The sequence below is a fragment of the Panthera onca genome, chromosome X (assembly GCF_046562875.1).
Source record: "Panthera onca isolate mPanOnc1 chromosome X, mPanOnc1 haplotype 2, whole genome shotgun sequence".
Lineage (NCBI taxonomy): Eukaryota > Metazoa > Chordata > Mammalia > Carnivora > Felidae > Panthera > Panthera onca.
The window spans coordinates 101721591-101738654 of NC_138357.1; the positions used below are offsets into that span (position 1 = coordinate 101721591).

General features: G+C 37.5%; 1 protein-coding gene and 1 pseudogene across 10 annotated transcripts in view; both read left to right on the forward strand.

Annotated features, from left to right (window-relative positions):
• Positions 1 to 17064, forward strand: part of DMD (dystrophin) — a 2113538-nt gene that overhangs the window by 709123 nt on the left and 1387351 nt on the right. For all 10 annotated transcript variants that reach the window (XM_081792827.1, XM_081792829.1, XM_081792824.1 and 7 more), the window contains 2 exons: positions 12952 to 13053; positions 13183 to 13290. In XM_081792827.1, coding sequence (XP_081648953.1) covers positions 12952 to 13053; positions 13183 to 13290 — 210 coding nt within the window. The remainder of the gene's footprint in view (positions 1 to 12951; positions 13054 to 13182; positions 13291 to 17064) is intronic.
• On the forward strand, positions 116 to 10306 carry LOC145714421 (RNA polymerase II elongation factor ELL2-like; annotated as a pseudogene).

Here is a 17064-nt window from a genome sequence, read left to right on the forward strand (position 1 = left end):
CATAATAACCCCTTAAGACACTAAGCACAAAGGTAAGGAGCACCCCACTTCAAAAAGTTCAGAGCCTGTGAGGTCCAAAACAATAAGCAACAGTAAAATCTTAAACTACCAAAGAATGCGCAGGAGTGTGATGAACACTGGAAAGGATGCTGGAATGCTCCTTAGGACTCCCGCTCCTTATTTTCTGGTATCCCAGCTGAATAGACTGGTGGAAGCGAGAGAGCAGAGTTTATTAAGCTGCCGCAGAACATTAAATAATAGCCTGCAAATAATAACAGCATCAACAACAGGGCCTTTCCAGATTTATTCATTAGTACTTTATAAACTCATAAAAATAAATAATATATGGAACTGACTGTAATGGCACAGGGGAACATGCTTCTTCAAGTTAAAAATCTCACTATGTTTTTAGCATAATCACCAAGACAAAATTTCATTAACGAGTCAGACAGTCATATTTACCTTTGAAAAATAAGTCCTTGCCAAAGAGCACATGTTCTTGATCGGGGAGTGTGAGTATTTTCTGATTTTCTAAAAATATCTTAAGCAAATAGGGAGTTAAAATGTCACAAATGTTTTCAGATGAAAGTATAATGTTATGCTTCAAATCCTTGTTAAGTGGGTTAGATAAAATGTATACTTAAGTCTAGTAAAACTTCTGTTAAAACTAAATATGAAAAGATTCAAAAAGGGTTCTGCATGTGTACATCTCACTAGGTTATGTAGCACATATTATAAGGCATATTGAATGTCGCATGTTCCACTGAGTAAATGACATCGTGAAAGAACACGGGCTTGTTGCCAGATGGATCTGAGGTCTGATCCCAGAAACTCAATCCTGTGGCTTCTGTGGCCTTAGGCAAGTTACTTAACTCATCTCCAGTGTCTGGTTCCCCTCCCCCACTTTTTTTTAAATTCTCAAGGTAGTCAACATACATTGTAGCCTTGGTTTCAGGAGTAAAACTCAGTGATTCATCTCTTACATTTGACACCCAGTGCTCATCCCTAAGAGTGCCCTCCTTAATGCCCATCACCCACTAAACCCATCACCTCAACCACCTCCCCTCCAGCAACCCTCAGCTTGTTCTCTGCATTTAAGAGTCTTGTATGGTTTGCCTCTCTCTCTGTTGTTACCTTTTTTTCCCTTCCTTTCCCCAAGGATCATCTGTTAAGTTTCTCAAATTCCACGTATGAGTGAAGTCATATGATATCTATGTCTATCTCTGACTGACTTATTTCGCTTAGCATAATACCCTCCAGTACTATTCACCTTGTCACAAATGACCAGGACTCATCTCAGTGTCCAGTTCTCACCTTTAAACTGCACACTGAGAAGTGGCAGTCACAAGTTCCTTTTCAGTCAACAATCCTACAGGACCATTTAAATAGAAGTAGGAATGATATTCTCAGAGAAACTTATAGTAAGTGTTTCCCAATATATCAGGACACGTTTTTCCACCTTGGGCCATATGTTAGACAGTGAGGATATAAGGCATGCCATTTTATAATATATTGCTTTGGTTCACAGTTTGGAAAAACATGTAACATTGAGAAGAGAATCCTAGAATTGGCAAAACACTAGTCGGTAATACACTGCCCCATTTCTAGCCTCATAATGGGAGTTATTTTATTTCTTTCATTAAGGTATTGGATGTTATTTCCATTTCATTATCATTAAGGTGAAGTTGCTTAACCTTTTTAACTCTATAATTGTTTATAAGCTAGGAAAGAAATATCAGGTAATGTTATTTATCAGAAGGTACATTATGCATAAAATTTGTTCAGCGGGACAGTATATTCCAGGGTCTTAAACTAAATGAGATGCGCTGCTTGCTGTCTCCCTTTCTTATAAATCCTAGTTGCTGCTATGTTGTGTGGTTGATGGCACATAATTGTTTCTTTCTAGTGAGCATACTCATGTGAACGGTTTGTCCCGTAATGCCAATCTTGATGGGCACAGTTTAGCTCTCACATTCTATCACTGGCCTCAATAAATTCAAAGGTCAAGGCACTTAAGTTTTACCTTCCAGGCTTATCAGATTTTCCTCAGTTGCCTTTATCCAAATGTTTCTCTGATGGTCACTTTGCACTTCTGCTTCTAAAAAACAACTCACCCAAACAAAGGAACCCAAATGAGAAGTGTCCTTGGTAGGTCTAAAAATATAGGATGTAAACTGAATGGGAGGGAGAAAGTTTCCCCGTTGTGGATCTAAGCATAGATGATAATGGAGTTGTGATTTAGCCCACAAAAGTGTGTTAGAGCAAGTGAACTGACCTTTGGCTTCTCTCACTGCCAAGACGAAATGAGAACGTAAATAAAAATTAATTTCTTCGTATCACTTTATGAGATGTTATAATTCATTTTCACTTGTGTGCATAATGTTAACCTAGCTTCACAAAAAGATGCATTATTTCTAACAGCTTGAAAGATTCATTTTTTTTTAAATGGAAACTCAGACCTTTTCTTTTTTCTCTAGAGAAGAGGCTTCTAATCCTAATGGAATGATTCTTTAAAAAAATTATTTAGCTTTCCGTCAGCCTCATTCGATCCAATCTTTGAGACTTGTGTAACAATTTGGTTACGTCCCTTTAGGCACTGATAAGAAGCAGCATCTTTGACTGATTATAGAGCTGACTGATAATTTTCGAATTGCTTAGCTCTAGTCTTTGTAACTCAAATCAGGGCCAATATTTCTAAGTAATAACCAGATAAATTCATAAAGTGAAGCACAGTGTACATCCATTTGTATTTGTGCATACAGCATTACAAAAATCTACCTGTGGGCAAACATGTCCAGCCTACGAGCAAGCAATTTCTAATTCACTTATCTAATTTTACTGAGGTGAGTAAAAAGCTTCATGCCCACATTACAACAGAAGTGACTTACAGTCAGTTCATTGATGGTTTTCTGAGAGTAAGATAGGTTTAAGCAGTGGAATGTGTTAATAAAGGTTATGTATACTCTCTTGTGTTGGAAATCTTTAAAGAAGACTATACTTGAAATCTAGACAACCACTTATAAAGATTTAATAACTACCTTTCTAGAGTGAGTAGAGTAAAATAGATGGCCCTTGCTAGTTCTTAGAAGATTTTATATAAAGACGATGATCAAACAAAATGTAAATAACTATGAACACTCATATAACTCAATTCCAATTAAAACTGCTTTCCAATACATAATCTTGTTTAATATTTCTGACAATTCTTTAAGGGGTTGATATCATAATTTTTTTGAGACAGATGAAATGATTTAGCCATGAATTTTCTGAAAGTCACTTGATTTTTTGGGGGAGTAGGGGGTAATAATACCAAACTCTTAAAGGATTGCCAGAATTATTACCTGAAAATGAAGTGTTAATATTTTTTTTAAATTTGAGAAGTAATACAAGCAGTTGACTGACATAACACTTAGGTCTACGTATCTAGACATGTATCTAGACCATAGATATGTGTCTAGATATTTGTGTCTTTACTCATATAAAACACAAAACTCTAAAGTGATAGCATTTATGTATTTGGGAAGTTGAATCACAATAAATTATTAAAAATCTCCTCTATTTAAATGATTTTAAATGATTTTATTCTAGTAATTGAAATGCGTTTTCTAAAATTTTGCCACTGTAATGCACGGCCACTCTGGAAAACAGTGTGGAGGTTCCTCAAAAAATTAAAAATAGATCTATCCTATGACCCAACAATAGCACTGCTAGGAATTTACCCAAGGGATACAGGAGTCCTGATGCATAGGGGCACTTGTACCCTAATGTTTATAGCAGCACTTTCAACAATAGCCAAATTACGGAAAGAGCCTAAATGTCCATCAACTGATGAATGGGTAAAGAAGTTGTGGTTTATATATACAATGGAACACTACTTGGCAATGAGAAAGAATGAAATCTGGCCTTTTGTAGCAACGTGGATGGAAGTGTAGAGTGTTATGCTAAGTGAAATAAGTCATACAGAGAAAGACAGATACCGTATGTTTTCACTCTTATGTGGATCCTGAGAAACTTAACAGAAGACCATGAGGGAGGGGAAGGAGAAAAAAGTTACTGAGAAGGAAGGAGCCAAACCATAAGAGACTCTTAAAAACTGAGACTAAACTGAGGGTTGATGGGGGGTGGGAAGGAGGGGAAAGTGGGTGATGGGCATTGAGGAGGGCACCTGTTGGGATGAGCACTGGGTATTGTATGGAAACCAATTAGAGAATAAATTTCATGTTAAAAAAAATAAAAATAAATAAAAATTCCCCACTGTAATAAATACATCTTTACTTTCTACAACTTCAGTTTTACGAGATATTTTGTAATGCCGTGGAATCAGTCTCTCTTAAATATGTCTTTTGTATTAGCTTGTGTGGTCTGCTCTAACAAAATACCAAAGTCTGAGTGGCCTAGACCACAGAAATTTATTTTGTCACAGTTCTGGAGGCTTGAAGTCCAAGATCAAGGTATTGGCAGGTTTGGTTCCATCTGGGGCCTTTCTCCTTGGCTTGTGGATGTCCATCTTCTCACTGTGTCTTCACATGGTCTCCTGTGTGCTCACGTGTCTCTTGTGTCTTTGCGTGTGTCCAGATTTCCTCTCTTTATAAGGACACCTGTCGGATTGAATTAGATACCACCATAACAGCCCCATTTCAAATGAAAAACCCTATGTAAAGGTCCTATCTATAAAGGCCTTGTCTCCTAATACAGTCACATTCTGTAGTAGAGGGGGATAGAACTTCAACGTATGAATTTTAAGGAAACGGTTCAAGTATCTATCGATTGATAAATGGATAAAGAAGATGCGGCATATATACACAATGGAATATTACTCAGCCATCAAAAGGAATGAAATATTGCCATTTACAATGACAGGGATGGAACTAGACAGTATTTTGTTAAGTGATATAGGTCAGTTAGACAAAGACAAATACCATATGGCTTCACTCATGAGGAGAATTTAAGAAACAAGACAGTCATAGGGGAAAAGAAGAGAGGCAACCTAAGAAACAAACTTCTAGAGAACAAACTGGTGGTTACCAGAGGGGGGATGGGTGAAATAGGTGAGGGGGATTAAGGAGGGCACTTGTGATGAGCACCGGGTGCTGTATGTAAGTGTTAAATCAGTAAGTTCTACACCTGAAACTAATATTTCACTGTATGTTAACTAACTGGAATTTAAATAAAAACTTATAAAAAAGTTATAAATGTTTCAGAATATAAGTGTAGATGTATGTCGGAATAGTTCTGTGCTGAACTCATTGAGACTATAATTCATGTTATGCATCCTTCAACTAACATCTTCTTTCATTAAGATATGTCTTTGTAGACCTATGTGCTATGTGTAGAATCATAGGGAAATAGCTATGTATTTTAAAGTTCATTTATTGGTTTTGAGAAAGTGAGTGAGCACACATACGACTTGGGAAGGGCGAGAGAAAGAAAGAGAAGAGAGGGAGAAGGAGATGGACAGGGAGGGAGAATCCCAGGCAGGATTCATGCTGTCAGTGGAAAGCCCAACGCAAGGCTTGAATTCACAAACCGTGACATCATGACCTGAGCCAAAATCAAGAGTTGGGCACTTAACTGACTGAGCCAATCAGTCGTCCCGGAATAGCTGTATTCTTAACTCACTGAAACTATAATGCATTTTTTCGTTAACCTCTTCTCTCTTTAAGATATAAATGTGTCTAAATAAAGTATAGATGCAAAAATAAAAATGAGACACAGTTGAGCCCATAACTTCTTTATTCTGTTCATTTTTGACATACACCATGTGTTCGATAAATATTTGTTGTTTAAATGGATTCATGATGGATGAATGAATGAATTAGAGGCTATCATTAGCTGCGAGTTAAATTAAATATTGGATTGGCTGAATTATAAGCATTCAGTAAATTACCAAAATTAACTGTTATAATGAGTGGATTACCAAAGGCACTTCTTAAAATAGTTGTGTTAAATAGGTTTACTGTGTATCTAAAAGAATATTTATTATTAGTTTTTGTGACTCATTCATATAGTGAAAAAAAGCTATAGTGTAAAGTGTACCACATTAGAATACTTTGGAATTTCTATAAAGTTAACAACCTTAAGGAATCTAGTATATGGAGGTCTTTATTTGGATGTGTTTTAAGTTTATTTACTTATTTTGAGAGAGAGAGAGAGAGAAAGCACAAGTTGTGTGGCACAGAGAGAAAGGGGGAGAGAGAGAATCCCAAACAGAATCCCAGTCCCATTCATTCTCAACATGGGGCTCAAACTCATGAACCGTGTGATGATGGCCTGAGCCAAAATCGGACACTCAACTGACTGAGTTGCCCAGGCACCCCTGTTCAGATTTGTTTTATAGGAAGTCCACTAAAATTAATAAATTGTAATCGTCAATCTATGAGGTTACAAACCTAAGATGCTACTTCAGTGGACACTACCTTTATGTGTCCTGTAGCACTGGAGAGACGATGCTGTACCTATTTAGAAGTCTCAGTACGTTTTCTTTCATTTATGAAGAAGGTACTTTCCTCACCTTCACTCCCGTCTCCAGGGGGGTTGAATGGGTGTAGTCAGCATCCCACAATTTGGCCTTTTATATCTTTTTCCTCAAATCAGGTGGATAGTGTAGTTTATGGCTTTAAGGGGTAAGATTTTCTCTGGAGCTAATGTTTTTAACAGATCTATTACATACCATTTTACCTGATGTGTCCTGACATCGGCACTAGGAACTTAAAGAACTTCTAATATGTTTCAGAAAAAAAAAAAAAAAAAAAAAAAACAACAAACTTGGTTGTAATAACTAAGTGGCTAATATTGTTGAATTCATTGATTTATGTCAGCATGTTTCCTTTGGGTATCTTGCGTTATTATTTCAGTGCTGTTTCTTCTGCCATAAACTAACATAATTCAAAAGGAGTAGAGAGTGAAACTATAAAAAATAGGAAAATCAGCTGCATTATGTTGAAAGCGATAACATTTTTATTGACATTACTGAAAAACACCTAAAACTCACTTGTGACCATGCTGAATATGAGTACATGATCATTTTCATACTGTTAGTAAAATGTTATTGCCTACTCCTTACTCATGCACAGGACTCCCTTTTTGGAAAGTTGGTAGGGTAGATGGTTTTGAAAAAATTAGGTGGGTCTTCAAGCCTCCTAGGAATAGGTGGATTTTTTTTTTCATGATGCTCATTGCATATGTATTATTTGAATCATATATCATTATCTTCTAGATACGTGAATCTAAACATGTAGCATCAAATATGCCAGAAATTATGGCGAAACTTATCTCAGATACCAAATATATTTGTAAAAAATATGAGTTACACACATTTTTTTCTAGCCCTGATTCTATACAAAATAAAATATATCTCTATTTTGAGCTACTTCTCATTGTAAAGATCTGGTAGCTGTAGGAAAATAATTCTCTTATTTACACAAAAGTAAAAAAAAAAAAGTTGAAGTTTTAGACTCTGAAGTGCATCATAATGGAATTAAAATAAATGATGCCTAATTTTTGTCTTAAAATATTCCCTTTGCACAGCTGTTATCTGAACATATATTTTCTCATCTAAACACCATTGGTAGTTGGATATATGACAGTACATCAGCCGTGGGGTGGCCTTAGCTGTGGTGACGGCTGCAGTGGAGGGTAGGGCCCAGGGAAGGGGTGTGGTGGGCAGGGCTAGAGGCTGTCGTGTAAGACAACATCACCCTCCTACATGTGAAGCTCACTGAGATGGCGATCTGGGCGCTGGAGACCTGTCAGAGCCGCAAGAATCTACAGTAAACCCTTGGTTTGTGACACTAATTCTTTCTGGAAACATGCTTGTAATCCAAAGCACTTGTATATCTAAGTGAATTTGTCCGCAAGAAATAATGGAAACTCAGATGATTCGCTCTACCACCCAAAAATACTCATATAAAAACGATTACAATACTGTAATATAATGTGAAATAATAGGGAAAATACAAAATACAAAGAAAAATAAATTAACCTGCACTTACCTTTGAAAGCCTTCGTGGCTGATGTGAGGAAGACAAGGAGAGGAAGGTTACTGTGTAGGACAACTTTCACTATCACTAATGGAATCGCTTGTATCTACTGGGTCAGCAGAATCTTTTTCTTTTCATGAAACTTTAACAAGGAAACTATCCAATGACCTAGAATGAAGCAAAACATTACTAAGCTTACTCTTGTCTGGAAAAGCAAAGGACTGCCCAGAGGATCTTTGAAGTGGCAAAAATTACTACACTAGTGCCATTTCTGGGCACTTTCCAACATTGTGAAAAATCACTGAATTGTGCCAAACACTGTGGCCTAAGACCAAGCATCCAAGCATGGGAGACGATCACCCAGAATCCTGCAGTGGGTGGATGAGAGAGAGGGAGATAGATAGAGAGAAGAGCCACTGACTCCCTTGTGCTCATGTGACATTCAGCATCATGTACTACTCGTATTGCAAGACGTAAGTCATTTATCAAGTTAAAATTTCTTAGAAATGTTTGCCTGTCTTGCAGAACATTCAAAGAACAAGGTAGTCACAATCCAAGGTTTTATAGTAATTCCTTTTGACCTTCAGCTTAGTTCCAGGTATTCCAAGGGCTTGTCAACATTCCTAAAAATGATCCCCCTAATGAAGTGTATGGCTTTATTTTCTATTTGTCAAATGTGGATAAAGACAACTCCCAGGGCAGCCTTGACTGTATCCAGCAAACCTTCTCTAGCTCTGGAGTCTCCCAGCTCAGTTGTCCGGGTCTTATGCCAGATAAAATTACAGTATATGCAACCAATGACTCCTATCAGATGATACGAGAAAGAATGCCTGAGGCAGAGGGGGAGTCCCACAGCCAAAGCACAGAAGTTATCAAACCTGGTGGACCGTATGTAGGGAAAAGAGTGTCAATTCAGAAAGCACCTCAAGCTATTTCAGATACCGTACCTGAGAGGAAACGGTCAACCCCCAGGAACCTTGCAGATATGATTCAAAAGACACAGGGCAGCAGCAGTGTTTCTCACTGGCCACGTAGGGACAGTGTGATTTGCTTGCTGGCACTGAAGGCCCACAAGATACCTGAGCAGAAAGATGGCGTCAATCACCAAGATGGGAACTCCCTCGGAGCAATTCTGCAACAGGTAGCCAATCTGAATCCTAAGGGCCTCTCGTTTACCGTAAAGGATTATGTTTTTAAAGAGATTCAAAGAGACTGACCTGGATACAGTGAAATAGTCATTAGAGTCAGTGCTCTGGAGAAAGCTGAATCTATCACAGAATGCTGCCAGCACCAGCCATTCAGAATCTCCTGCATGTTCTAGTAGCAATGCTGCATCTTCTCCTCAGATATGGCTTTTGGATTCAGATTTCATTGATCCTTTAATGAATAAAAAATCTCAAAGACCTCACCTGACAAAAAGAATGCCTCCAACGTTAAATTGCCCTTTGAATCCCACCCGTGAAAAATCTGCAGGCGCCCTGCCGTCCCCTGCAGCTGCTGCCATCCCTACCCCTCACTACTGCCTTCAACCCACCTGCCCATCTCCAATCCTCCTCAGACTAAATTCTCACTCTAATTCCCCTAGAACTCAAGAAGGCCAGGGGACTCAAGACCTACCTCTTAACAGTTTTAGTCAAAACAGTAGTATATATGAGGACAGGCAAGACAAATACTCTTCTAGAACTTCTCTGGAAACATTATCCCCTGGTTCAGTTCTACTAAAGTGCCCAAAGCCTATGGAAGGAAACTATTCAGTCTCACACAAAGTCCAAAAAAGTCTAAAAAACAGAAGGAAAAAGGCCAAATTAAAAAACACAACATTGCAACAACTGAAAAAACGAAGAGGACCTTAAAGGAGAAGAAGGAATTGCCAAGCTGAACAACTTCAGTCCAGTTTCCAATGAAGGAGTTAAAGAAGGTTGTACTGACTCTATGGAGCCTTCTTCAACAATTGCACTCCTAGATTATTTGATAAAATATATTGCTATCGTCTCCTCTGAGCAATGCCAGAATTACCCAAGGATGACTTCAATACTGAGTTTGATGAGTACAGGGCCTTGTGTGCCAGGATGGAGACTGTAGGTAGAAGATGTGTGAAACTGGATGCACAGCAAAATCAGCTTTATCTGGGCTCAAAAGACAATCAGAACGTTCATGAAGAAGTCTTACAAGAATATCAGAAGATCAAGCAGTCTAGTCCCAGTTATGAAGAAAAATATATATGCAATCAACTTCATAACCAGCTGGCTCACCTCAAAAAAAAAAAAAAAACAAACAAAACTCTAATAGGTGAATTTGACCAACACCAAGCAGAGTCATGGTGCTAGACATGTATTTGATGGGTCCAGTTCTGGGTTCTCTATTCCGTTGGTCTATGTGTCTGTTTTTGTGCCAGTACCATGCTGTCTTGATGATTACAGTTTTGTAGTAGAGGCTGAAGTCGGGGATTGTGATGCCTCCCACTTTGGTTTTCTTTTTCAACATTACTTTGGCTATTCGGGGGTCTTTTGTGGTTCTATACAAAACTTAGGATTGTTTGTTCTAGCTTTGAGAAGAATGCCGGTGCAATTTTGATTGGTTGTATTTAAAATTCCAAATGAGTTGCTCTAAGATTCTAAAAATGAGACTTTGCTTGTTGAAAGTTTCACTCTTAGTAAACTTGAGTTATTTTCTCCCCATTGGACTTTGGTTCCCTGCATTTGTGACAGTGTTTTTTCTGCCTCCTACCAATTTATGTTTGTCAATAGAAATATTTTTTTTAATATTGTGGATCCAGTGTCACTACTTCAAATGAGTTTTTATTCTCCTTAAAAACTTGTGTTTATCATTAGAAATGTTTTTTTTAGATATTGAGAATTCAATGTGTGTACTTCAAAGTTATGCGTGTTTAAAAAAAACCCCAGTAATATGCAAGGTGAAAAGGTATTTCCTGCCGTTTCTTAATACCAAGTCTTTGCCTTAAATGGTAGAATATTTAGAAATTTGCACAGAATGCAAAAAAGAAACATTGTTTCGGAGGGTTAAGGAATAGAAAGGTGTATGAGTATTTGTATGTGTATAGGTATGCACACACACATGTACATACAGACTGATTTGATCTAGAACAGTAAATCCACCCTGCAAGTTAACTCCCCGTTGCAGTGGTTGCCTTAAGGTGTTTGCTAGTTGTGTACATGGTGTGGTTCATCATTAGCTACACTGCTTCCCACTCGGTTAGAGCAATGGGAAGCATACTGTGCCTCCTGGTGTCTGAAAGCGTGTGCTCAGGCTGCATGTGTGTAGAGGTGGTGTGCATGTGAGCGTGCATGGAGGAAAAAAATGCTGCTTCTCTCTGTAGGTCAAACCCTCAGGTTAAGCAACTGATGAGTGTTATCATAGGGATTTCTTTTTCTGTCAAATTGCTACTTCTGTTGCAAGAGACAAAAGTGTTTCCGTTTCAACAGTTTGGCAGCTTTATTAATGTTGGGCAAAATCAATATGTTAGAAAATGAAACAGATCTATAGTTTGGGGGCAAAGTCGTAAAGTTAAACTTGAAGGTAACCTGCTTATACACTGCTACAAAGTATTTTTTGAAGAGAGATATACAAAGAAACTATTATTGGCATGAAATGTATATTTAGAGTTTTTTGTTTGTTTGTTTGTTTGTTTGTTTGTTTGTTTCATCCTGGGAGTCAGGAATATAAACAGGAGTGGATACATTTAACCATATCATACCGTGAATTCATCAAACAGCACAAACTTTCATTGCATTGAGTTTACCTGTTGATGTTGATTTAAGCTATCATTTGTTTTATCATGTGGGAACATAAGTTATGCGGTCAAAAATACAAGGATTTTGAACTAATGTTGATTCAAGTTGTGTTGTCTTACCGTATTGACTTTTCACAGCGCTGCCTGTTGGAAAGGGAAGCACTGTTTGCAAATCTGTTTTGAAATGTTTGTCAAAATTTTGATAGTATCTTTAATAAAGATGTTTGTCTCCAGCATCCAGCAAACATATACATATGGACATACATATATTCATATATACATACCATTGGTAGTTGGTTTATGTGATATATTAAAATAGTGTGTGTATATAAATATTAGTAACATGCTAGGGATATGGCAGTTACTATGCAGCGAATATTAAAATTTTCTCTCTAGAATACTTTAGAAACAGAGTGATTTTAAATCGTTTGTAATAATAATCTAGGTAATTTTTAAAGTCCACATGTGGAAGTAAATTAAATTGAAATTTTCTTCTACAATCAAGACATTAAGCAATTTTAATTACACAGCATTACTTTCCAGAAGAGTCTTTAGGTATTCTATTTAGTAGTCAGACTTTTATCCTTTGGTATATGTTTTCAGACCGGAGAAAGATACCCATTTCACATATTATCAATACAAAATCCTCTTAAATTCTATATTTATGGCTTTACTCTCTTACATTTACCATGGAGACATTTCAAATAGTGTATAGGTATGATTCAAATAGGTATGATAACTGCCTCAAACTTCTTGTAAGTATCTTTACTTTTCAATGTAATTTGAAAGAGTGAATGAAATAATCTAAAGACAAATGAAAGGCTTGATACGTATGTCATTATAAGCAAATCACGAAGGGTGTCCTTAAACTCCTAGTATACATAGGAGACTCATAATTAGATACTGTCACGAATCATTCACGCAATTTTATTTTATTTTTATTTTTTAAATATTTATTTTTAGAGAGGGAGAGATGGGAGCACTTATGAGTTGGGGGGTGGCAATGAGAGAGAGGGAGAGGATTCCAAACAGGCTCCATGTTGTCAGTGCAGAACCCACTGATAGGAGGCTGTATGCCAGAAGCCATGAGATCATGACCTGAGTTGAAATCAAGAGTTGGACGCTTAACAGACTAAGCCACCTCAATCATGCAATTTTAAATGAAATTCAGTTAACAGTTAATTGTCTGCTGATGTGGTGATGGGTTGTCTGTTCCCCCAGGTCCTGGGAGATAGGTGGGCAAACATCTGTAGATGGACAGAAGATCGTTGGGTTCTTTTACAAGACATCCTCCTGAAATGGCAGCGTTTTACCGAAGAACAGGTGAGTCATGTGGGGGAAATTGTGTCAGTGAAAGATATGGTGAGATTTTCAATGGGAAAAAGAAAGCATATGATGATCTACTTTAGTAATTGTTTATTTTCTTTTTTGGAATTATTTTATTTCTTTCAGTGCCTTTTTAGTGCATGGCTTTCAGAAAAAGAAGATGCATTGAACAAGATTCACACAACTGGCTTTAAGGATCAAAGTGAAATGTTATCAAGTCTTCAAAAACTGGCTGTATGTATTTTTTAGCGTTCACAACTTTTTTTTAAAAAAGAAACCAAATAGTTGACAGTAACACCATTATTTGGTCTCTTTATTCTTTCCGATCTTAAACCAAATACTCATTGTTGTGGCTTAAATCATAGTCTGTTCAATTATATCATATTGTAAATTTTCTTTACAATAGGAACAGCTATATTATCTTAGATGGCCTGGGCTGCTATAATAAAATACCATAGACTGGGTGACTTAAACAAATATTTATTTCTCACGCGTATGGAAGCTGGGGAGTCCAGGATCAACCTGCCAGCAGCTTTAGTTTTTGGTGAGGACCCTTTTCTGATTTGCATACTGCACCTTCTTACCTTGTGTTCCCGTGGTAGAAAGAGAGGAAATTTTGGTGTCTCTTTCCCGCGTTTATTTTTTTTTTAATTTAAATTTTAGTTAACATACAGTGCAATATTGGTTTCAGCGGTAGAATTCAATGGTTGATCACTACATACAACACCCTGTGCTCATCACAAGTGCCCTCCTTAATAACTATTGGCCATCTAGCCCATTTCCTATTTTTTTTAATTAATTTTTTAAATTGAGATGTAATTGACATATCACATTACTTTCAGATGTATAGCATAATGATTCAGTGTTTGTATGTATTACAAAATGACCGCCATGATTAGTTAACACCCATCACCTCACCCAGGTACATTCTTTTTCTTGTGGTGAGAACTTTAAAGATCTATCCTCTTAACTCTCAGATACACATTATGTTGTTATTATTAACTGTAGTCACCATTCTGCGCATTACATTCCCCATGCTTATTTATTTTATCACTGAAAGTTTGTACCTTTTGATCAACCTTCACCCATTTCCTCCTCTTAGAAGGGCATGAGCTCCAACATGAGGTCTCCACCCTTAGGATCTCATCTAAACCTAATAACCTCTCGAAGGCCCCACCTCTTACTACCATCACATTTTATGTAAGTGTGTGAGGGTAGGGTCCAACATCTGAACTTTGTGGGGACACAAACATTCAGTCTATAACATCACACCCACAGGCCCCCCCAAATTCATATCTTTCTCACATGCACAGTGCATTCATTCTATCTTATGAGCTCCGGAAGTCTTAACTGGTTCCAGAATCAGCTCTGCAGTATAAATTCCAAAGTTTCATCATCATCTAAATCAGATGTGGTAAGACTCCAGGTGCAATTCATCCTGAGGCAGACTTCCTACCTAGCTGTGACACTATGAAACCAGGCAAGTTAAGCGCTCCCAAAATATGTTGGTGCGTCAGGCAGAGGACAGACATTCCCCTTCCAAAAATGAGAAAAAGGAAAGAAGGAAGGAGTGACAGGTTCCAAATAGGTCCAAAACACAGCAAAGAAAATTCCATTAGATCTTAAGCCTCAAGAATAGTCCTCTTTGGACTGATGCACTGCCCTCCAGGACCACTGGAGAAGCAGCCTCACCTCCAGGACTCCACAAGTTAGCCTTATCTGTTCAGTTCCACAGGGCACCACCCATGTGGCCCTTGCAGCAGCCCTACCCAGTGGCTCTGCTCCTGCGGTACTGGGGAGGGGCATCCTGCCCCGTGGACTGGAGAGGTAGACCCACTCTTTGAAACCCAGGAAGCACTAGCTCTGCTCTCTGGGCCTGTGGTGGGAGTGGTACGTCTTATAACTCAGAATCACCTACGTTATTCTTCGCTTTTCTTTAGGAATAGCACATGTTAGACAGCCTTCCTTCATTCTTTCCATTTTTCTCCATTGCTTTTAGTCTCAGCTGGCAGTGTTTCTGTTGGTATAATTCCATCTCTATTCCTGGGTTCTGTTGAGATGCCTGACTAGGTCTCTGGTTCCCACCCACACTAATCTTATCAAGTGGTCAGTCAGCCATACCCTTAGTGTTCTCTTCTGAACATATTTTCTCATTCTTTGCAATATGGATAGGCTGAGGATTTGCCACATCTTTAAATTCTAGTGCCTTTATGCCAAATGACTCTTGTTCATTTCATTTCTCTCTTCTCTCATTTTACCATGGGCAAGAGAAATCATGCCACTTTGCTTAGATATCTCCTCAGCTAAATATTCAATTTCATTGCTCACAAGTTCCACCTTCCGCAAAATGCTGGAACATGAACACGATTCAGCCAAGTTGTTTGCCACTTTATAATCAGGATCATCCTTCCTCCAGTTGCCAATAACATCACCCTCATTTTCATCTAAGACCTCATCAGAATGACTTTTGCCATCCATATTTATAGTAATATTTTGTCCGTTTTAATTTATGTATTCTCTAAAAACAGGACGCTTTCCAGGTCTCTTTCTCTGAGCCCTCAACAGAATTGCCTTTAGGAGTCATTTCACAGCAATTTCAACCTTCTCTAACCTGCACCTTGCAGGTTAGAGCACCTGAGCGCTCTCAGCCTCTACCCATTACTCACTTCCAAAGCTGTATACACGTTTGTAGGTATTTGTTACAGTGGTACCCCACTTCTTGGTACCAATTCCTGTCTTAGACATCTCAGACTTCTATAACAAAATATCACGGACTAGATGACTTACACGGCAGACATTTATTTCTCACATTTCTGGAAGCTTGGAAGTATGAGATCATGGTGCCAGCAGATTTGGTTCCTGGTAAGGTCCCTTTTCCTGGCTCTTAGCGTCTTTTAGCTGTATCCTCACATAGCAGCAGAATTAGAGGAGGATCCGATGCCTCTTCCTCTTCTTCTAAGGGCACTGATCCCATTGTGGTGCTCTACTCTCTTCTCCTCATCTAAACCCAATTACCTCCCAAAAGCCCATTCTCCTAATATTACCACAGTAGAGGCTTCAGCCCTCATTTCATGAATTTTGGAGGAATACGAACATTAATTCACATTAGATGTAGGCAGATTGGCAACTATGGTTTTCAAAAAAAAAATTGTACTTTTGAAAAAAAATACCATCCCTGGAATAAGAATTCAGTTAAAATAAAAAGGTAACACTGAGAAGTACATAGGAATATTCTGTATAGTTCTAAACAGTATGTGGTTCTAAAGTAATAGTCTAAATTAAATTCTTTGAGAAATCGAAGTATAAGAAGTGATTATCCTCACATAAGGGGCTTATACCTTCATTTGGAAAATTAGAAAAAATATTAAAGCAAATCAGTAGCATTAATTATAAGTGCCTGTGTGTTTTGAAAAATAAGGGAACTTTGGCAATAAAAGAACATCACAGAGGGCTTCAATGAGATATTTTAGTTTGAGTGAAAACGTAGAGGATTAGAAAAGACCTCTAAAGCTTCTATTCCACTGTGAACCTGATTATTTGGCTGTGTAGTAGAGGGCAGTGTAATATTAAGAGCTTAATTTTTCAAATAAAATATTCCAAAGTTAGAATTTCTTCTTGTTTTGATAGAGCGATTCTCTTAAATGCTAACTTGATGTTAACTCTAATATAAAACAAAGGTCTGTTATAAATAACATTTTATAATTTTACCTAAATGAAATGATTTATATCTGTATTGATATTGTGTGACATAATTAAATCATTTATTTAAAGCTGATCTTAAATATGTTTCCCCAGTTAAATGTGTATCATTTTCCCAAATATTGATTTGTATCATACATTTTTGCTCCATAGTTACTGATCTTTAGGCTTTTAATTTAAAATTGATTCACAAATATATTGCTTGTCATCACAAGCTAGTTTCTTATGGATGAGAATTCACTCCTCAAAAAAGATATACTTTCTGGAGTGATTTGACCACTAAAGACAAATTTCAGAAAAGTGATCTGT